At 37.7% G+C, this 24,472-nt stretch overlaps 1 protein-coding gene across 1 annotated transcript in view; it reads right to left on the minus strand.

Moving 5' to 3' along the window:
• Positions 1 to 23,508, minus strand: part of LOC308658718 (phospholipid scramblase 4) — a 40,020-nt gene extending 16,512 nt beyond the window's left edge. Inside the window, exons 1-3 of the mRNA XM_081311565.1 lie at positions 22,954 to 23,508; positions 8,258 to 8,285; positions 7,061 to 7,171 (exon numbers count right to left, since the gene is read on the minus strand). Coding sequence (XP_081167691.1) covers positions 7,061 to 7,171; positions 8,258 to 8,264 — 118 coding nt within the window. The 5' untranslated portion in view covers positions 8,265 to 8,285; positions 22,954 to 23,508. The remainder of the gene's footprint in view (positions 1 to 7,060; positions 7,172 to 8,257; positions 8,286 to 22,953) is intronic.
• Between the last annotated feature and the right edge of the window lie 964 nt (positions 23,509 to 24,472).

A 24,472-nucleotide genomic window follows, 5' to 3' on the forward strand; every position in this document is an offset into this window, starting at 1 on the left:
CCTGATATTTAACTTTATTGCATTGTGGTATGAGTACATGCTCTGTTGGATTTCATCAGCTTGACATTTACTGAGTCTTGTTTTCTGTGCTAACCAGTTGTCCATCCTGAGGTTGTCCTCTGTGGACTGAGAAGTATACTCTGCTGTTATTGGGTGGAGTCATCTACAGATACCTGCTATGTCTAGATTGGTTTGTAGTGTCTCCATCTTCTGTTTCTCTTTTGATTTTCTTGATCATACACTGTTCTATTCATGATTTCAAGTAGGATGTTACTGTCTACAACTATTGGTTTTTTTTTATATTATCCATTTTGCTATTAAGTTCTGTCAGTGTTTCCTTCACATATTTAAAGTTCTTTTTATGTAAGTACATATATAATTGTTCTTATTGTTTGACTGATCCTTTATTATTTAAAACTATCCTTCTTTATGTCTAGTAACATTTTTTGTATCAAAGCATATTTTTCTTATATTAATAGCTATTTCAGTAACACTTATCAACCATTAAGTTTGAGAAACACAGTTTTGATGTTGTGTCTTACAAACTGAAAATGCATTTGTGGACAATAAAATCAATTTAATAATCCAAATTTCAATTTTTAGAAATAAAGTGATGTAGATTAGACTAAAGTAAAAAAGAAACATTCAGACTTTATTGCCAGTATACTAGATGCTCACTGTTTTGAGTATGACTTGGTGTTAGTTATATATAAATGTATACAAGTATATCTGCATATGTATTGTGTACTATGGATGGGTTCTGGTACCTAACCCACCCATAGTTAACATCATCACTAATGTTTGAAGCCAATGTCTTAGAGAACTTTTACTAATCAATATAAAGGAAATTAAGGTTCTGTTGTGGAACTGAGAAGATGGAGACACTATTAAATCATCATGGTCTCATGGACAAGAGCTTCTTTACCATGGCTGGAGAGATTTCTCTGCAGATTTCCTCCTTGAGGAGAAATTAAAAAAAAAAACTAAATATAGTTTAAAGTGTGGTTTATTTTTGAAGATTAAATTGTGTCCTTATAATGTGTATATGTACATATATGTGTTTACTTGAGTATCTGCTCAAAAATTATTGGATTGTTAGTCCACAGGGAAGCAGGAAGGTGTGAGAGGTAAGTGTACTGAAGTTTTACCTTGTGCCCAGATAAGTTTACTTGAGGGAACAAAGACTGGGATTGAGAGGTCCAACTTGGACTACGTGGTTGGAGCTACATCAATGGTGTGTATTTCTCCAAATTTTTCAGGTTTTGGTGGCTGTGGGACTATAAGACTAGGAAATCTGGTGTCTTTGGCAATCAAAGATGCAATGCTACAGAGCTGGTACAGTGCAGGGACTGATAGCTCCTGAAAAATGGCGCCAGCCCCATGGACAGCTGACCATGAAAAGTCCACTCCAGCAAAAGGAAAAGGACTTTTTGAGATAGGAGAAGACTATGCTGTCTCCCTGAGCCCCAAGAACTGGATCCCAGACACCAAGCAGAGAAGGAAGAACTCCTGTTAGAGAGCTTGGCTGATGATGCAAAACAACACAAGAAAGATTGTAGTAAGCACTTACTGAGATCCTATACTCTAAGAACTTCCTTAATGAACTTACAAGTATTAAGTATTCTTATACTTATATCAATCTGTGTGTAGGTACTATTATTATCTTTAATTTACAGAGGGGGAAACTGAGGCATAGGGAAATTAAGTAATTTACTAAGGGTCACTGTGTGATAGGTGGCAGAAACAGAAATAGAATTCAAGTAATTTGACTGCAGAGGCACCTCGCCTTCATTCAATTATACTAATACTTAGAAATAAGGAAGAACTCCCAAAAGGGGACTCTGTGGAGGGCTTGGACCTCCAGACTGGAAAAGCAACCCTAGGTAGTAGCTATTTAAGATTCTTAAGTTGTGCATCACACAATCTACATCCCTACATACACATACACACACACACACACACACACACACACACAAACACATTTACTGGGAAATCCCTGGGGCAAAGAACTGTTCTGGGGTCAACCAATGCTGAGAGAGCCCGGGAAGTGACATTCACCAAGACTCCCAGAAGTTCTCTGGAATGACATATAGAGCATACTTGTACTTGTGTAAGCCAAACTGGACAAAGACTTTGAGTCCTATGATGTGGACATTAAAGGGAAGAGTGGCCTTTGCAGCTAATTTAGTCTGGGACATTCTGGGTACTCAAAAAAATCTCATGCATAAAAGTCATGAAGTGTGAAACAAATTATCCTAATGCTATCTTAAACAAGGCTGAGATAAACATTTCTTTAAGTAAGAAGCAATCCTTAAGCCCATTACAGGTCCTGCTTAAGGTTAGAAACAGAAAGAGGTACAAACACATGACTGTCTTAAAGGACACACAATCCTGAGGAAGATAAACAGATTCATACAAAAAAGTGAATGGGTATCACGAAGCAAGTAACTGCTGTAATGGTAGATGCATGCATAATGTGTTAAGGGATTAGAGAGGAGGGACACTTACACTAGGTAGAGGAGGTACACTGTGACCTAAATGACAACATATTGGACCCAGCCAGCACCTTCTTTTTTTTTTAAAGAGAGAAAGAGAGAGAGAGAGAGAGAGAGAATTTTTTAATATTTATTTTTTAGTTATTGGCAGACACAACATCTTTGTTTATATGTGGTGCTGAGGATCGAACCCGGGCCACACGCATGCCAGGCGAGTGCGCTATCACTTGAGCCACATCCCCAGCCCAGCCAGCACCTCCTTGATGTGGAAAGATTTTACTGGAAAATAGACCAGATTGAATAGGTGAACAGAAAAAGCTTTGTACTACAGAGAGAGAGAGGGCTGTGTATGGAGATTCAGTAAACAAAGAAAGACAGGTGGGAGTACAGAATAGGAAAGACCTTACTAAAGTGCTTGAAGTCTATGTCAGTAAAATGGAAAGTGGAGTGGTTGTTTTATGTTTAGAACTCTTTATATATGAGAGGGTTAGATTAGATAGAGAATCACTGTGAGCGTCCAAATGGAAGGAAGGATGTTTGACAGTGGTGAAAGGAACAAAATGTGCAGAAATCATAATTAACAACTAAGAGATAGTGGTGACTTAGCAACGGGCTGGGTGTGTGGAAAGAATTTCTGACTTGGACTTTTATGTGCCTGCAGAATAGGGAGAAATGGTATGAATTTGGGAGCAAGATGAAGAAGATAGATGGAGGACTGTTGAGTTTGAGAACTCATAGCTATCCTAAGGAAGCAGTCTACAGGCTGTTGGAGATGTAAGTTTAGAGCCCAACAGATTGAAATGGGTCGTGGACCTGAGATTCACAATGCAAATGAAAGCACTAGTGTTTCAAAGATCACTTATGAAAGCATGTGACAGGAGGGCGAATGGAGGAGGTGAAAGTGGGAGGCTGGACAGAGCCGAGCATCAAGGAATGCCAGGAATCACCAGTGCTTCAGGGAAGGCACACAGAGTTCCTGACGGAGGCTGAATGAGTGTGAGCAGAAAACAGGGAGAGTAACGGTGACTACAAAGGAGGTCCACTTGGAGCTGCGTGAGATGAAAAGGCCTACAGCCATTAGACCACAATGTAGTCAGCATTATATGAATAAAAGTTACACAAATTTTCTTAAGATTACTAGTCATCATATCACTTTAATGATATAAGGTACATAATGATTATTACACCATAGGAATACTAATCAATATTCGGTTTGCTGAGTTGTTAACACATCATGTACTTTTAATATAAAATCAGAGCATGTAATAAAATTTTGAGTTAATAAATCAAAAAAGAAAATTATAATTTAGATTAGGGGATTTATTCAGTATAATGATTATATTTCTAAGAAAAATTATTTACAAATTTTATGTAAATAAATGGTTTTTATTATAAGTATGTATTATCCAGAGTTAAGAGAAGTGAGGGGAAAAAATTATGTGTGGAGAACTAGTATATTATTCTCCATTCTGAGCTTTGAAACTGACCTTACCAGTTCTGTTTGGTTCTGCAAGACAACATAACAGAAGAAAGCAAAACATCACATTTAATTTTGTATATCTAGAGAATCTCACACTTCCATAAAACAAAGAACTCTTATAAAGAACTATCCTACCAAAACTAGTATGAGAAACCGTACCATATGGGGATTTGAGTTTTCCTGGTTATATTGTATATTACCATTCTTTCTGATTTTAAAAAATCATGCCATTTCCTTTTCCAGTAGAACTACATATAACAATGATTTCTTTATTCTTCTAAATAAGAATAGTGACAAACTAATTTTTAGTAAAAGCACATATCTGGTACTATAATGCAAGTGAAAATTACAGAATTAAATTTAAATGAATTTGTTAAAACCAAGTATCTCAAGCACAGTGTTTCAAGTTTCTTCCTGTGAATTACCAGAATACAGTTTATGTCGTAAGTCCCTGTTTTCCCCCAGCCCACTGGGTGGTGATCAGAGAGGACTTTTACTATATGTTTAGAACTGAAAATTCACTGGTTGCATGCTCTGCACTCCTAGTATTTTTTCAACATATATAGTCATTTCACTTGAAGGGATGTCTTCTATTCTTTAACCAGTTTTTTTGACATTGAGAAAAATAGGTAATTTTGCAAATGAGCAATGTGATTTACAACCAGTGTTTGCTTCTTAGGAATGGCGAACTTTTCACTTTAATGGATCTAGAGTGATGGCTGAATATAAAATAGGTTATGTACACTGTTTTTCACTGAAGTGAAATACAGAGAAATGGTTAAATAAAGTGTGGCTGGACCTTAGGAGTGTCAGTATTCGGATTTGGGAGCGATTGGCCAGTTATAAGGTGCTACAATGGATCTCATCTGCAGGACAGGAATATAATTTAGGAAAAGGTCAAGGAAGGTCTACTGTTTTCAGAATGCACTGTAGGGCCCAAAGACACCCGAGCTCCATGGCTAATAGAATAAGAGCAAAGAAAAGGTCTCTGACGGCTCCAAATTCCTTAATAGGACACCCATAGCACAAGAGTTAATAACAAGAATCAACAAATGGGACTTACTGAAACTAAAAAGTTTTTTTCTCAGCAAGAGAAACAATAAGAGAGGTAAATACGGAGCTACATCCTGGGAACAAATTTTTACTCCTCACACCTCAGATAGAACCCTAATATCCAGAGTATACAAAGAACTCAAAAAATTAGACAATAAGATAACAAATAACCCAATCAACAAATGGGCCAAGGACCTGAACAGACACTTCTCAGAGGAGGACATACAATCAATCAACAAGTACATGAAAAAATGCTCACCATCTCTAGCAGTCAGAGAAATGCAAATCAAAACCACCCTAAGATACCATCTCACTCCAGTAAGATTGGCAGCCACTATGAAGTCAAACAACAACAAGTGCTGGAGAGGATGTGGAGAAAAGGGTACACTTGTACACTGCTGGTGGGACTGCAAATTGGTGCGGCCAATTTGGAAAGCAGTTTCGAGATTCCTGGGAAAGATGGGAATGGAACCACCATTTGACCCTGCTATTGCCCTTCTCGGACTATTCCCTGAAGACCTTAAAAGAGCATGCTACAGGAATACTGCCACATCGATGTTCATAGCAGCACAATTCACAATAGCTAGACTGTGGAACCAACCCAGATGCCCTTCAATAGATGAATGGATAAAAAAAATGTGACATCTATACACAATGGAGTACTATGCAGCAATAAAAAATGACAAAATCATAGAATTTGCAGGGAAATGGATGGCACTAGAGCAGATTATGCTTAGTGAAGCTAGCCAATCCCTAAAAAACAAATACCAAATGTCTTCTTTGATATAATGAGAGCAAGTATGAACAGAGCAGGGAGGAAGAGCGGGAAGAAAAGATTAACATTAAACAGAGACATGAGATGGGAGGGAAAGGGAGAGAAAAGGGAAATTGCATGGAAATGAAGGGAGACCCTCATTGCTATACAAAATTACATATAAGAGGTTGTGAGGGGAATGGGAAAATAAACAAGGAGAGAAATGAATTGCAGTAGATGGGGTAGAGAGAGAAGATGGGAGGTGAGGGGAGGGGGGATAGTAGGGGATAGGAAAGGTAGCAGAATACAACAGTTACTAATAGGGCATTATGTAAAATTGTGGATGTGTAACCGACGTGATTCTGCAATCTGCATTCGGGGTAAAATTGGGGGTTCATAACCCACTTCAATCTAATGTATGAAATATGATATGTCAAGAGCTTTGTAATGTTGTGAACAACCAATAAAAAAAAATTAAAAAAATTTTAAAAAAAGAAAAGGTCTCTGCCATCATCCTACAGAATCTTACCCAGTCGTTTCCACCTCTAAATATACATTTAAATTACCTATTCAAAAAAATAGCACTATCATATCTAGAATTTTCTAAATCTCTAAACAATTCTAACTAAAATCATTTATTGAGTGAAAAGTAATTATATATTAAATTTTTTACACATTGCCAATTTGCTTTCTAAAAAGTGGTGAATAACTTAAATTTATATTAGTTACATAATTTATAGTACTTAAACATAAGTACTCATTGTTCTAAGTCACCACCAAAGTGTACTGAGACTTAGAAATCATTTGTCAGAAGGACAAGCTCCTTAGCCAGCACCCCCAGCCTTCTCTTCCGATTCTCTGCACGTCTCCTGACGTCTGTCCCATGCAGGCCTCACACAGACCATGATACACTTTTGAACATAGAACATATAGTTTTTTTTTTCTGCAAGAAATAGTCCTTTTCTTTGAGAAATTCTTACCATGACAGCAAAACTTAACTTTCTCAGGGCTTTCCCAACCCCGTGACAGAGTCAGATACTATCTTGATGGCCCTAGAGTATTCTCTTCTTATGTCCATAGTAGATCACAGATAACATGCTATCAACATTTGTACAACTTCCTCCTCAGTAGCCAGTCCATCCTATGAGGACAATAATACGTACTGACTGACTGACTGTAAAACCCTTGGCATTCTAACAGCTCATCAATTTATTATCATCAGTTAATGTGAAAATCAACTTTAACCAAGTACTATAGTTATCTAAATATTTATCCTACCTGCCATAAAATGAGAATTGTAGTCAGGAGGAGCATCAGGGTGCGCATCTGGTGATTTTATTTGAGTTTCCATTTCACCTGTGGGCTGCTCCTGGGCTGTAGGGACTAGATCTTGAGGAAGAGAAGACATGATTGACAAAGGTAATGATAACATAATTATAAAATGCAATCATTTTTCTCTTTTGGTATGTGTCAAGGAATATGCTTATATTTGTTATGAAAAGCTATAATTTGTCATCTATTACACATTAACCTACTAATTCATATTATAGATTTTAGGCCAGATAAATTAAAAGATAAATCTAAGGAATTCATTGTGCTTGTGACTAGAGCAATAATTTTCATACTTGTGGCTCAGCTGACCTGAGGCTCACTCCTGCCTGTGTAATAAACTCCCTCAGGAAAACAAAGAGCCGTTTTCCTATCATATGGAGAATATATGCAAATACACAGCGACTTTAATTTCTCCTTATTCTTTTTGACAAATGGTGTTGAAAGAAATTTAGTATTTACCACCACAAATACTCAGTAGTTTTGAAAACCGGTCGTGGAGCACATGTCTGTTATGTGCAGATCAGTCAATACCTGGTGACTCATGTTCTTACTATGTTCTATCTAAAACAGCCTATCATCTACAGTCACTGCTAATGGGGAGGGACTGAAGTCCCTTTGCATGATGATATACCTCGTCCTCCAATTGAGGATAGAGAGATTTTGCTTTTCAGTCTTTGTAAGAAAATGTTCTGAATTTCCTGAGCAAACAGCTAAATTCTATCCCATAGTAAACACAGATTTCATAATCGTGGTGTTCTCTCTTGCAGTTGCTAGAAACCACAGTCCTACCCTCAGGCCTTCTCCGTCAAGGCCAGGTGTCACTGTCTGCTCTTCACCACCATGGCTCTATGTAGACATATTTTTATTTCCCTAATTTCTTCCACATATTCAAAAGATTTTTCGATATATATGGGCCAATATGAAATGCTATTTAAACTATTTCTAATAGACAGATAGGGATGCTCACAGGAATAAATAGAATACATGCAAACGCACAAACACACACACACACACACACACACACACATCTCCAAATGCTAAACAATAAAAACCTTCAAAATGATAACTGCCTTTTTAAGGAAAGCAATACCACAATTCACATTTGAAAATAAAACAAGTTCAAATTTATTCACGAAACTGTACCTGACATCTTGAAGAAATCCAGTCAATCCTGAAAAACAAAAACAGTTAATGCTTTTACATATATATAGACACACACGTATATATATATATATATACACACACAATATGTACTTACTGTTATTACTGATATATGTGAAAACTTCTGTAAGTTCTCAGCCTTCAGTTATCCTTCTTTCATCAGTTCATGAATTCAACAAATACTTATGAACTCCTCTTATATACCAGACACTATTACAGAGGTTGAGAAAAAAAAACAACTTCTGCTGCTCACTCTGCTGTCATTTAGACTTCAGTGGGGTGCAAATAACAGAAAGAGGTCGACGAATATTTTGAACTTAGATAGCACAGTTATGAAGAAAGCTAAATAAGATATTCCAGAAGGTCAGGGAAAGCCTCTCTCAGGAGGGGCCTCTGAGCTTCCTGGTCCCTGAGAAGGAAACAGCACAATAAAATTGTGGGGAGAGTTCCAGGAAGACAGGGAGCTCGCACAGAGGCCCAGAGGTGGCAGTGAGCTTGGGGTGCTCAAGGGACAGAAAGAGAAAGAGGTCGGTGACAGGGCCACAGAGAAGGAAGAGAACCCAGTTGAGAGATGAAGACAGAGGTCGGCTCACACCTGAAGGCCGTGGTGAGGGGTCTGGAAGTGGTAATCATGACAACTGGAGGATTTTAACCCGTGGGGTGGGCAGATCTGGCTTAGGCTGGATTCTGAGAAGTGGGAGCAGAAGCAGGGAGGGGGCCGCTGCAGTGCAGGTGAGAGCTGCTGCTGGCTGAGTTGGCCAGTGCAGGCTGGCCCTGAGGAGGGACAGTCAGAGGCAGGACATGGGTTGGACAGAAAACCCACAGGAGTCCCTAATAGACCAAGGAGAAGAGAGGACACAAGAGAGTGTCAGTTTTCAGGCCAGGGAAACAGTGGGTGGTGATGACTTTAACTACAGGGAAGGTGGTGGGGTAAATGGAAGGACTGGAAAGCAGGACTCAACAGTTCAGGCTGAGGTATTAGTTATGCTTAAGAAGAGGCCAAAGCAAGACCACTTGGACTTTTAAATGGAAACTATGTATGTGAATATTATGAGAAACACTTGATGAAGGAAAAAGTTGAAAGAAGGGGTGTGGTGGACTGAAATTTAATTTTCCAGATTCAATCAGGATTTGTTTTCCTTTTCTTTTCTTTCTTTCTTCTTTTTTTTATGACTTCCAGATTTCTGAGTTTTGGTTGATAAAAAGGAACAAGGAGAACAGTCTCAACAGAGGCTATAATTTGCTGAATACTTTTCAAAGACTAGGCAAATGGCCTTGCACTTTATATATATATATCATCTCTAATTACAACAATATCACTTTAATTCATAAATGGCCAGTCCAGTTAAAGGCAAGTACTTCTAAATCCTAAGACCATTCCCTTTTCACACATCATCCTGTTTATCAGAGTATGGGATGTGGCAATTTGTGTCCAAGTGAAGTAAAAAGTCACCAGAGTGAAGTGATGTTAGGGTCTCTAAACAAGTCTGGATGGGCCTGGCATTTTGCAGAGGGAGTGGTTTGTGAGGTGGCGCCAGCAAGCCATTAAGTGTGGAGATTCCTTATTGGTTGACTGCTGTATCTAGTTTATGTTAATTAAGATAAGCTGTGTGGAATGTATATATACCCCTCCTGTCCTACAATAAACGGCTCCCACTCCTGCTGTATCAATGTACACAAGTTGCTCGTCACCCCCCGGTTATTTTGCTGCAGCCGGACTGCGGCAAAGTGATAGGTCAAAGAAAATGAGCGGGCCATCCAGGTGGACCACTGGATGCAATGAAAACCACTGTGGCATGAGACAGTGTGTAGATTCTTGGCTCAAATCATTGTCTGGCCAGGTGAGGGGAGAGTTCAGCCAGTCCTGGACCATGTCCACTCACGTTCAGATCTGTAGTAAGTACAATATTCTGTGTATCACAAGAGGTTAAAAAAAATGCATTTGGGTACAAAAAAGACTCAATTCTAGGTGAGGCAAAGAGTTCAGTGAGGTAGTCCTATTCTTCAACAATGCTCATTCCTACTATTTAAGAAAATGACCATAGCTCTCTGGAACTTTCAACTCTAAACACTCCCAAGGACGTACTCACAAGTGACTCCTGGAGACATACACAGATATACACAAGAGGCTCTTGACACCCCTCTTCATATTAAAAGAAGTACAAAACGTACCTAATGTCCATCAGTGGTCAACCATTCTGGTTTATTCATACAGTGCGCCAGCAAGTGAACCATAGCCAAAGCAAACCACAGCCACCAAGAGTAAGTATCAAAATTCCACCACTGAACAAAAAGGCAAGTGATGGGTGAACATATATAATGATTCCATTTTAGAATGTTCAAGATGAAAACTAAAAAAAAACACTATCCAATACATATATGGTGGAAAACTTAAAGAAAATACTAGCTGATAAATAAGAAAAATATCAGGAAAATGGTTGTATGAGGAAGAGGGGCTAAAGGGGTTGGTAGTGGTCTACAAAAGGCTCCAACCCCTGCCATGTTCTAGTCCTATCAGGGTGATGGAAACAGGAGTGATACGTTGCCCTTAGGACTTAAAGGGCACACATATGTTTAAACCTGCATCTTCATATGCAAAACATGATTTTACAATGAACAAGAATCATTGGACAGTTCTATGTAATCTTCTTCTAGTTAAGTCTGCTGCTCCTTTTCTTGTTGTTGTTGTTAAATCTGGGAATTGCAAAGTATCAAGGGATCATGATCACTATTGAAACTCCATGATAGCCATGAAACTAATTCAAACAGATTAAAGTGCCTTGGTGAAAAGGGTCAAGATTATCCATCTTTCTCTCCATCCATCCACTTAGCCATCTGTTCATCTATGTATCTATCATCTATGGAGCTATGTCAATAGTGGCAAACTCTATGGAATGGTAAAATGAGCAAATTTTAATAATTGCTGAGTCTAGGTGAGGACATAGATTTGAAAATTATTAGTTTTCAAGTATTTCATTTTCAAAATAAAACTTGAAAAAAATCACAGAACGTTGTACCCCAAACTTTACGTAGTACCTTTGGGGTATAAACCTCAAAATCTTGTCTTTTATGATAGTCCTGGATGATCCTATAATCAGGCACACTTACAACTGATATAAAGAAAACTAACAGATCATAGCAGGCCAACATTAAAAATCCAATCTGATTTAAGTGATTGAATAACAACTTGAAAAGGTAGATTGATCAAGGCTGGGGGTGTTGCTCAGTGACAGAGGCTTGTCCAGCATGCTTGAGGTCCTGGGTTTCATACCCAGCAGCAGAAACAAATAAATAATGAAATCTGTAAAACTTAGATATCTATAACATTTTAAAAATCAACTAACATTAATGAATTGAAGTCAAGGAAATGGCATAGTACCTCACAAGCTATAGGTGCTTGAAGGGCTATTTACCTCCCCTGTCCTTTGGGCTACTAGTTGTGTATAAATTCACAGATCTAAGAAACACAACAAAACCCAAGCATAAAAACATAAGAAGGGGGCTGGGGTTGTGGCTCAGTGGTAGAGTGCTCGTCTAGCATTGTGCAAGGCCCTGGATTCAATCCTCAGTGCCACATAAAAATAAATAAATAAATAGAGGCATTATATCCAATTACACTAAAAAATTTTTTTAAAAAATAGGAAGTTGGGGACTTACATCAAAATATATCATAGACAACTTGTCTAAAAGTTAATAAGGGAGAAAAACTTAAATCTAAAAGCCTATTTTGTATTTTGGACTACTACTTGTGTTTTTCTTTTCACTGCCCTTACTTTTCATCCATTTCTTATACAATTTTACAACAATTTTAGTCAAAATGTTTTGTGAAGCAGGACAACTTCTAGCTGGGCAAAGGTAGAATGCAATGACCTTCATACTCCCTTAACTTCTATGGAAATACTAGGTAATCGGTGAAAAATAAATCAGAAAAATGGTTGTATAAGGAAGAGGGACTAAAGGGATTAATGGTGGTCTAACCTCACAGGTTGAAGAGATGACTTTTGGCATACTGGATGGAAAACTGAGCCATACCTCCCTAACAGGTCAGTGTTACAAGGTCCAGACAACTCTTAGTTGCAAAGACCTTGGCATTTGGGGTGTGCATGGTTCACACTGGGGAAGCTATACTAACTGGAACATGAGGCAAAGGGAAGGAGTCATGAGATGAAGAGGACCAGGTTGGTGAAACTGGGCTCTGCTGACTTCACCGCAACCTTGATGTCTCATACAACATCCTCCAGCAAGGGAGGGTTTGCGTGAATATAACTTTTCTGCAACATTGCAGCTGTCATATGCTCACTCTTGAATTTCACTTCTGTGTCATGGAGCACAAAGCTACAGAGTCCACACCAGGGATATTTGAAACTTCGATCATAAAACCCAGAGTGTTCAGCTTTTTCCTGTTAGTATCAGTAGGGATCTATCATCAGTCTTGGCCTCTGGGCAGGAAACGTTATAGGCTAGTAAAAATCTCTAGGCACAAGGCTTGGAACCTGCACATGCATTCTGAAACCTGGGGTCTTACCTGTATCCAATGCCCCCATCCCTGAGAAGAAAAGAAAGAGCAAGAGGCCATCTATGGACAGCTCCTTAGCTGTTTTAGAAAAATAGCTAGTCCCTGCATAGTAGTATACCAGGTGCCACCATCTCCCATCTTTCTCTTTTCTCCTGATATCCTTTGGACTGACTGACATCCTTCAGAGATTTTATTCCCCTCTTCAATGTACCTGGAGGTGAGCAGAAGATTCCACAGCTGTTACAGGGTGTACGCCAGCACTTATCAGGCAATATGGACAGTGGTCCTTAGTGTGGGTTCAAGTCCCAGGTCTCTTCCTAAGAGCCAAGTGACCATGATGACCAGTCTGTTCTTGGGTTATTCCGTGTATCATGAGCATGTGGCAACTGGATCAACCTCACAGAACTGCTATGAAGACTAAAATAATTCCACGTAGATGGGACTTAAAAGAGTGGGCACATGTCAAGGCCTCATTTGCATGGTTACTATTATTTCACTAGTAAAATATCCCAACTGGTGGAGAGAACAAAATAAATGTCTATATGCAAAAACAGTGAATGGCCATTTAACCTTCCAACCTGTATTACTGATTATCCACGTGTAATACTTTCTGTGGGGTCTTGAGCACACAGCAGCTTCTCCCTTCAGTGAGTAAGGTTCTAGAAGATGCACTATCATAAACACCCCTTATAATGAATTCCAAAGTCAAAAGAACTGGGAGAAAGAAAATGTAAAACATTGCTAATGGGCTTTTTTCCTATTTGTAGGTAAACAAAAGACAAATTAGAGTATGACTTAAATGCCTACAGGATTTGCTTTTCCTTTAGAACACCAACATTAGTAATATCATTCAGATGATTGGTTTTACCTAATAGGAGATTTTAAAAATAGCAGATAATGAAAACTACATTAAATACCTCTTCTAAAACTTAAAGACTATCATGTTCATTATATTTTCAACATATAATCATTGAGGCTCTTTTCAATCATCCTGAAACACTATGGAAAATGGACCAAGTCTGTATTATTGTATACTTCATAGTATAAAATGTAAATGAGATCATACATATTTCACTTGATTCATCTGAAAACCCTAATCAACTCTTAACAAATAAAAATGTAGATGTTTCTAATTTTCACATTTTATACCCCTCATTGTATTTCACAACCACCATCCAAGCTGGGTGCATATCAGTTAGTGTGCTAACAGTTCTAAAAAAAAATGTATATGCCTTGCTTAAAAAAGAGACTGAGAAACCCCAATGAAAACTGAACATGGAGGCTTGAGTGAGCTTCCCAGTTAGTAAACACCAACGTTCCAGGAAGGTGATATCTCCTGTCGCCACAGAGAGAGCGAATGGAAGTTTCATGTTCAGGACCTTCTCAGTTGTCACCCATGTGTCTCTCACCTTGACTGCTTCTGACTTGGATCCTTTGTACTAGAGCTTTAATCTTAAGCAAATCACTGTTCTGAATTCTGTGAGGGTGGATGGGAATCCTCAAATCTGTAACCACTTTCTTAAGTACTGGTGGCCTGGAAACTTCCAAACTTGTAGCTGGTGTCTGCAGTGAGGGCAGTCTTCTTGGAATTGTGCTCTTAAACTTTCAGAATCTGTGCTATTTCTGGGAGGTTGGCGTCAGAACTGAACTGCGATATTGTACTTGATCACTGAAGAGTTACTACAATAATTCATGCATACACATCTATAATAGAGGCAGGAGCATGAAGCAATTAGCCCAGAGAAGTATAATCAAAACAGAATCAGTTTTGTATATTTTTTTTTCCTGGTCTTCATGGCCTGAAACTATTTCAAGGCAGTCTGAAATGCAGTCACAGGCACCAGGTGCTAAGAGAGGCCCTCTTGCTTAGCTTTGAGCAAGGAAAAGAGTATTTCTGAAACTCACAATAGTTTGAGAATTCCCTAATAGTTCCTTTGCCCCATTCCTTCATGTCCCAGATTTTGATAATCCCACTGTGGAGAAAGTATTAATTATATCACAGCAGGATGGCAGGTGTGGGCAATAATAAGAGAAGGGACTCTTCCTTCATACAAATGCTGTGGTACCAAGAGGCTGGGTTGAACCTCAATTGCTATGACTTATCCTTTAATGCAAGTGAATTAGTGGAAGGCCCACAGCAGAATAAAGTAAGAAAAAGCTCATGTTTCTGGCTAGAGAAGCCAAAAAGAGAAGCCCAGAAAATTGGTAAATAGCAAGGAGATCACAGAGCAGCAGAAATATGGGAAAATGTCCCCCAAAAGTTGTTTATGATCTCCTAAGCTCATCCATAAACAGTGCATGTACAGGTCTGATCCTCAGTATCTAACTCACGAAAATTTTGGGAACTGCCCATGTATCAGACTGGTCATTTTCTGGGTTGTATATACACCAGAGAGATCTGAATACCATGGTAAAGATTACAAAAAAATGAAACTCATCTTGAATTAGCAAATAGAACTTGTGGCCTCCACCCAATTGGGTCAACAGCCTGCCAAAATATTTACAAAATTAATTTTCTCTACAGCATTAAACAAGACTCAGAGTCCCATAAAATAATATTTCAAAATTTCCAGGACAGAATACAAAATTAGGTTTCAATGAATCAGAAAAATGTCAGCCCATGAAAAGAAAATCAAAAGATGTTAATGCCTAGATGACATAGATTTTGCAATTATATGACAAAAATTTAAAGCAGTGCTTTAAAAATTCAGAGGATTGAATGTCTCAGCAAAGAAATAAAATGTAAAAAGGAGCAAAGGGAAAACATTTTAACTAAAAATATGCAATAACAATTTAAAAATCACTGGATGAGCCCAATTGACAAATGCAGATTACGTGGAAAAATTTACTGAGCTTAATGATAAATCAAGAAAAAATTAACCACTCTGAAGAACAGAGAGAAAACATTATGGAAAAAAATGAACTGGGCTGGAGATATAGCTCAGTGGCAGAATATATCCTTAGCATGTGTGAGGCCCTGGGTTTGACCCCAGCAATGCATAAAAAGAAAAAATCATATGTACCTTTGCAAAAATATTAGCTAAACTAATGAATTAGAAAAATTCCTAGAAAAACACACTATCAAAATTGATCCAGGAAGAAAAACAACCTCAATCGAATTATAACAAGAGAATGATAGAGTGCTCAAAAATCTCCCCACAAAGGAATCCTGGCAGAGATGACTCTACTGATGACTTCTACAAAATGCTTAATAAAGAATGAATAACAATCCTTCACAAACTCCTCCATAAAATAAAACTTCCAGAAAATAGAACATTTTATCAAGTCAGTATGAACCTGATATAAGAATCCTAAGAAGGCATCCCAAGAAAAGAAAGTTCTGCTAATATCCCTTAAGAATTCAGACACAAAAACACTAAAATCAGCATAGTACAGTACAGTGACACAGGCATACCATATTTACAGCAGTTCAATCCATAATAGCCAAGTCATGGAATCAGCCCAGGTGCCCACCAACAGATAAATGAATAAAGAAAATATGGTACACCCACACAACAGAGTTTTACTCAGCATAAAGAAGAATAAAATTGTGTTATTTGCTGGTAAGTGAATGGAACTGGGTAACATCACACTACATGAAATAAGGTAGACCTCGAAAGTCAAATGTCTTCTCTCATGTGTGGAATTTGGTGGCAGTGGGATAGCAGAAAAGGGATTTTTTTTTTAAAAAAGAGAGATCTCACTAAAATAGAAAGGAGGCTAGGCATGGTGGTGCTCACCTGTAATCCCAGCAGTTTGGGAGGCTAACACAGAAGGATTGGAAGTTCAAAGCCAGCCTCAGCAACTTAGTGAGGTCTTTAGCAACATGACAAGACCCAAACAAAAAATAGAAAGGAGACCAATAGAGTAGAGAAAGGGGATCAGAGGGAAGGAAGAGAGAGCGGCACTGGGAAGTACTGGGAAATGAGTCAACCAAACCATGATATGTCTATGTATGAATACACCAAAGAGATTCGCATTTGTGTGTGTATGTGTGCATACATATATAATTTATATATGTATACATATATACATATATACATATATAATTATAGTGCACTAATTAAAATAATAATAATAGAAGGGACATCAGAGCAAGTGGATGGGGGAGGGAGGATGGGAGGGCAAAGGAAGGTACTGGGAATGATATTAATCAAATTATGTTATGGGCATGTACAAATTCAGCATAAAAAATCCCAGTATTATGTATAACTATAATGCACACACAAAAAATTATGAAACAAATACTAGGAAATTGAATGCAGCAACATAAAAAGGGTAATATGCCATGACTGATTGGGATTTATCTAATAAAAAAGTTTATCATGCAAAAAAAAAAAATCAATGTACCATAGTAATAAAATAAACAAACAAAAATCTCAATATATTGCAGAAATGTATTTGACAGAATCCAATGCCCTTTTTTGATTAAAAAAAATCAAACACTCAACATGTAGAAGGAGAATATAACTTCCCGAATCTGATCAGAGGCACCTAGAGGCACTCCACCATCAACATCACAGTAACTGAGGCAGACTGACTGCTTTCCCTAAGAGAAAGGATGAGAGGATTCACTGATGCACTTCTATTCCAATGACCAGGGAGGTTTTGGGGCCATAACAATTAGCTTAGAACAGCAGCAATGTGGCATCCAGATTGGGAATAAAGAACTGTGATGTTTCTTGTATTCCCAGGTTTCTGAGGAATCCATTAAAGACTGTTAGAACTAATGAACAGGTTCAGAATGTGGTAAGACACAAGATCAATATGCAAAAAAGTTGCCAGTATGATACTAATATAATTTTTGCCATATCTCTTTTGTAAACCCAACTACATTTCCTCCACACCAAATTCTAAAATATGTAATGTTTTTTATTTTAAGTGATACTTTCTGATTCCCATAGAAAGACTATATATAGAAAGACTATATATATATTGTCTTTCTGATTCCCATAGAAAGACTATATATAGAAAGACAATATATTCCTTTACAGTGAATGCATCACTAAGTACTTCTCCAAGTTCACCAAAGATGAAACATATATGTACCCTTTTATGTACAATTCCCTTTACAGATTTTAAGCCCAATGCTTGGTTCCTGTTTTGCATTGTGCTGACTAGTTTTCTGGGCTTCTGGGTTACCAGAGAAATCAATAGTTGAGTGGGCTCCATATGAGTGGATTAAGGTCTAATGACTGAAAGACTGAGTCACGCCTGTTCCACACCCTGGCACCTTAAAAAGTTGCTAAAACACAGGCTGGAATTAGATGAGCTATCAAACTCAAAAAGCATTTATAAAAGTTAAACTGACAAGATAAACACAAGTCTACTGGGATAAAAATATCCATTAAAAATGTCACATAAAAATAATCTTGTTACAACTGTACATGTTACATATATTCATTTACTTGCATTTTTGCATAAAATCAATCCTATAAGAAATTTATAAACAATTGATTTTCACTATGAACAGATGAAAAATGTTGATAACATCTAATCAGCTTTATAGAATTGTTTTACAACTTAAATATAGTTCTCATTTTATTCACACCATGAATCCTTCCAAAGAAAAAGCATATGGTAGAACATCTCCTTCTTTGTAGCCAATGTTGACGATCTTGGAGGTTGGTTATGGTAGCTTTATTTTAAAATGAAACACAAGATTGCATGGAAGCAAAATAATAACTTTTATTAAATATATTAAATTAGTTCCAATTGTTTAAAGAGATTATTAGGTTTCTCCATTTTAGCTTCCAAGAAAGAAATTTGTCTTATGTAATATTAAAAAGCTATCAGAAGAACAATATTTTCATGATGTTTCTATAATATATTTAAGAAAACATTCCCACACCATCAACACTATATGGAAAATTGCCAGATAACACTTAATGTGTCATTTTTTTGGCTACTCAAACAGGAGGATGTCATGTGGCTTAAAATTAGATCATCTTGGTACAAATCTATTTTTATATAAAAAATACATTTTTAAACAGATGTTATATGCAAAAAATTATTCAAAGAGTCAAGCTATGCATAAATTGTTATGACACAAAGAATTCCTCCTACCCAATCTCTATTAAACATCTGTATATTAGACTCTGTGTCTTCCTAGAGATTTTCTAAGCACATATAAACAAATGTATATAACTTTAAATACACACGGCAGTATTCCATATACTTTTCTGCATCTTGTCTTTTTCATTTATTAAAATGTCTTATTGACTATTTCAGCTCACCTGACATTATTATTTTTAATAAATGTACCATAAGGTATTCGATTGGATGCTTAATAATGAAATTTTAAATTGTTTCCAAATTTATGCTATTGCAAACAATACTGAAACACACACACACACACACACACACATATATATATATATATATATATATATATATTTGTAAAATTTGTGCATTAAATTCCTGGAAGCATAATGAGAAGATTGAAGTTTTGTGCATTTTGGATAAAAGCAGATTATATTCCAAAGATTTGAATTAGTTCAAATATAGTTCTCAAAAAAACTACACACCCAACGTAATGTTTTATCAAAATCTTTGCCATTTCTACTCAGCTAGGTTAAAAAAATGATAATGGAGGCTGAACAGCTTTTATTAAGTTTGAAAGTCATTTACTACTCCATTTCTGTGTACTGCCTGTCATTATTTAATTATTAGTTTTGTTTCTCTTTTTCATAAGAATGATATTAAAATTTTATGCTTAATTTTTTTTTCAAAATTTGTCATGTTTAACAACCATACTTTTTGCATGGAATTGTTTAAATTTTTTTGTAGTCCATTTTAGATGCTTTCCATCTCAAAGCATAGCATATCTTTCTCTCTTATCATAAAGGATGGGAACTAGGAATATAAATTTCAATACAATGCTCATGAAAGGCATAAGAGGTGTTAGAAGAATAGTCCTATAGATTTCGTTTTAACAAAGTTAATGGGTTGTGAAATCCTTCAGAAAGAATATTTCACATCTGTGCCTACAATAAATGTAAGCATCCTTGTTAGGGAAGGAGAAAAAGGAAAGGATTTTCAACAGTACCTAAAAGAACTATCTTCAAAGAAAAAGCAAATGAAGAGAATATGGAAAGCTTTGTGAATGATAATTAATATATTCAGGAGGGATATATTCTGTATAAACTACTAATCACAAGAGCATCTTATGATCTTCCTATTCTAATAACATAACTTTTCATTATATATGATAGAACATGAATATCCATATCAGCCTAACTTTTTCTGTATTGCAAATTATTATTTACAAAACATGCTGCTCTGTGTGTGCGCAAGTGTGTGCATACGTGTGTATGTACAGCACAGTTTGTATATGCATACATACACAGAGTACATATACTATGCTCTGCCTTATTTTGGTTGTGCTTCTGATAATATATTTGGACATATTTCCATGTGAAATCATATAGACCTACCAAATATTTTGGCTTTTTTAGATTATCTATGATTTCACCACTGGATGAACCATAATTATACAACCAAATCCTAATCAATGGTTTCAGAATTGTTTTCACATTTAGTATATTAAAATCAATCCTACTGAACATCTTTGACACATATTTTTGACATAGTTTTTTTGTTCGTTTTGATACTGGGGATTTACCCCAGGGTGCTTAACCACTGAACTAAACTCTGCCCTTTTAAAATATTTTATTTAGAGACAGGTTCTCACTAAGTTGCTTGGAACCTCACTAAATTCCTGAGGCTGGCTTTGAAACTGTGATCTTTCTGCCTCAACCTCTGGAGCTGCTGGGATTCCAGATGCGCACCACCATGCCTGGCTTATGGCTTGACATAAATTTTTATTTGGACTTTTGGGAGAATATTTTACTGAATAAATTCCAATAAGCGAAGGAACAGTTGAAAGTTTTAATAGTTATCATCTTTAAAGTTTTTTTTTAACCAATTCATATTATCCTTATAAGTTTGTAAAAGTATATTCCTCTCAAGTCATTATCAACAAATGTAAGTATTATCAGACTTCCAAAATCAGTAAATCAGGCAAAAGTTGATATCTTAATTTAATTGAATTTTTTTTGATAATTAGTATGACTGAGAGTCTTCATCTTTTGCTTACCTGTATTTTTTTAAATCTTATTTTGAATGGACTCTTAATCTTCAATTGGGTTGTTGATTTTCAAGATCATTCATAAGAGTTCTAGGTAATATTAGCAAAATATACTTTGTTGTAAATATACTGCCGGCCTGAGCAGGCATGGTAGCACACATTTAGACCGAAGCAAATTGGGTGGCTGAGGCAGGAGGATCTCAAGTTAGAGGACTACCAGGGTATCTTAGGAAGACCCTTTCTCAAAAGAAGAATAAAACACATTTTAAAAGGGCTGAGAATGTACCTCAGCCACAGAGTCCTTCCCTAGCACATGGGGAGGGCCTGTGTTTGATCTTCAGTACTATAAGACTCCAATGTCCAATGTCCTCCTGTGTGTATCTAGTTTTCATATGCATGTGCTAATAAAAATCCTATCCCTAAATATCTCTAGGTTTTGTATTATGCTTAGAATAATGTTTTCCCCACATGCCATGTGCACATTCAGATTTTCTTTTTCTTTTTAGGCTTTATATATTTGGATTGAAATTAGTAAACCATATAGACTATATTTGTGTATTAAATGAGGAAAAGTTCCAGTTGTATTATTAGTTTTCCCAGATAAATACCTAGTTGTGCAAACACAATCAATTAAATGTCATTTCTTTATTCTCCTTTTGTTTAAAATGTATGCTTCAAATGCCAGTTTTCCTTTTACTCTTAAATCTGTCTCTTCAATTTCACAGAAATGTTTGGTAGTGGGTCAGCTCACTATCTTTTAAAAACTATGACTCTATAATACCTTTTAATCATACGGTCAAGTTATCCATATATATAACTGACATCTTCATATTTTCAAGTAGTCTTTCATAAGCTAAACAGCCTTGTTAATAAAAATTAAGATGCCAATTAGGATTCTATTTACATTGTAAATTATTTTATGGAAATTACATTTTACCTACTTAAATATTATATATTTTATTGGATTCTTATATAAACATGTAGCTTATTTTCATTTAAATTCCTAAAATTTTATAAATTTTATACAACAGATTTTTCAAATTTTTTATTTCATGCCAAATTCAAGTTGATTTTGCTTTATTGAATATTCTAATTTACATATGAAGCCTCATATAAATTTAGTAAAATGCAGTTGAAAAATGTTACTTGTCCTATGAAGTTGCTGCCTATGAACATTCAAGATACACAACCGGGGTGTTCTTCTCTATTCAGAATGTTGCTGTGTTGTGACTAATGTTACTAGCCTGTGCAATTCCCAACAAGGTCTTAAGAGCACGATTATAAGCATTCTTGCCTCATTCAAATTGAATGGAAAGGATGCTTGTGTTTCACAATGAACTATAACAGCAGATAGCTGAATGTTATCTATTGCTACTACAATAGCATGCAATTTAGTATACTGAGTCTATCCTCTTTCAAGTACGTGGGAAATAAAACTTAATGCATAATATTTTCATGAATTTCTTTTACATGGTTCCATTTTAAATATATAATATGCTTATGTTAATTGCTCGATTTTAAATATGCAATGTAAAGTTAAAAATCAAGAATAAATTATAGGTCCCAGGAGTAGCTCAACAAAGCCATAAAATAAACGAAAAAATATTTGAAAATATTGAAATGTGAACAGCTTTTTTTTTTTTTAAGAACAAGTACACTTTCAAATCAATAGCATCTCCCCAGTTTGCCTGAATTGACGGTGTGAAAGACCTGTAACTCTCCTTCCTCCCCTCCATCCCCGCCTCCCCTTAGCCACCTACTGAAGTTACCTTAAACCCTTCCACTAGCGAGCGGCTGGCCCGAGTCCGGTGGGAGCAGGGGGACTGCAGCCAGGCCACCAGCGGACCCAGCACTCGGGACCTGTCGCACGCACAGAGAGGCCAGGTAGAGTGCCGTCGCTTCTCGAGAGCGCGTGTCCCCCGGACGGAGTGAGTCTCCCCAACAGAGTCTCCACCAGGGCGGCTGCCCCGCGCGGAGATCAGGGGTGCGGACCCCGGGGCGCTCGGGCGTCACCGCCCCAGGGCTGCAAGTCGCTACCTTGTCTGCACCGCAAACGCCAAACTTCTCACCCACCTGAGGATGTAGTGTCTGAACAACCGCCGAGCTGCAGCCCGGGACTCTGCGCCGCGCGCCCCGCAAAGCCCAGCAAAGCCCCGCGGGAAGGCTCGGTCCCGGCTCCTGCGCCCCGGTCCCCGCTCACTTCCCGCTCACTGCCCGCTCCCTGCAGCTCCGCAGACCGCTCGGCTCCGCGACGCCCTGCGCGATCTGATTCGCTTCCTCGAGGAAAGGGAAAAACCTGGAGGCGGGGAAGGGAGGCGGAAGAGGAGGATTTTTGGAATAAAAAAAAAGAGAAACCGCGCGGGGGATGGGGGTCGGGCGCGGGGCCAGGCGCGCAGCCAGGGTCGCCCAGACGATCGGGTGTGCGGCCCAGGCCTACGAGCCCGCCCTGGGGTGCCTCTCCCTGGAGGGTGGGCGCCCTGTAGTGGGCACCACCTAGGGTACTAGGCAATGGGAAATGAAGAAGGAAGCAAGTTGTCACAGGTCTCATAGGAGGTGAAAGAAAAGATAGGAGCCAGTCGAAGGTGGCCTCTGATCTGGAGAGGCAGGCCGGACCCGGGAGAAAGCTTTGCTAATGGAAAAAAGGAGAAAGCTGTTTCGCAAGTCTTTTGCATTTGCATTTGCTCCCGGCCCAGACCCCTGGCTGGAAGAGTTGGCCTTGGCAGCAGCAGCGCAGGGCTGGCTGGGAGCCCCGGGGCAAGGGGCCCAGGCATTTTCTTTTCCTTTTCACAGGATTGAAAGAGGCCAATCTGATCAGGGAGGAATGGTGGGGGGCACCAGGAAAGAGAAGAAATGGGAGCAAGATTGCTGTGTTTTCTGACATGAGAGAAGCATGCCATTTGTTAATTACCGTTGTTAGGCACAGTGGCTTCTTTCAGACTAATTAGATTCAGGTCCCTGGTGGTTCCTGGGGAGACCACAATTCAAAGCTGGAAAGGGGTAGGTTGGGGGGGGCACCCAAATGTCATCTGACCTCATGAAGAATCACAGCTGGACAGAAGTAAAATTGATTAAGCCCTGAAGAGTTTTTGGCACTGTTCCACTGCGGGAGAAGTTTGTCTAGGGGAAGGGATGTGGGTGTAGAGTTCTAGAATTTTCCATCTTCCTTTGCATGCACGTTATTTGTTAGTGTTTGTGTTGGAACCCATTTACCAATTAATATTGTACTGCCATTACTAATTTCAGGGGACATTTCTCAAGTGCATAAATGGGTTTTTGAAGTGTAGAACAAAGAAACTGGCCCTGAAAGCCATAGAAAAAATATAATAATATTTACTTGGTTTCTAAGTTCATAAGAGGAGCCACAAAATTGAGCTTATGAATGTAAATATGCATGGTGGCCACATTAAACATGCCCCAAATTTAAGACCAAAAGATATCTTGTGAAACATTGCTTTGGGGGATAAACAAATAATTGAAAATATGCCTTCAAAATCATACCTTTCAATTCACAAGTTTTGTGGGAAAGAAGAATGACTCACACCTGTCTTAAAATTGTGTGACCTGTTTGTCTTCCAACCTGCACACTTTCATA

This window comes from Spermophilus citellus, assembly GCF_964194105.1.
Source record: "Spermophilus citellus genome assembly, chromosome: 10".
Classification (NCBI taxonomy): Eukaryota; Metazoa; Chordata; class Mammalia; order Rodentia; family Sciuridae; genus Spermophilus; species Spermophilus citellus.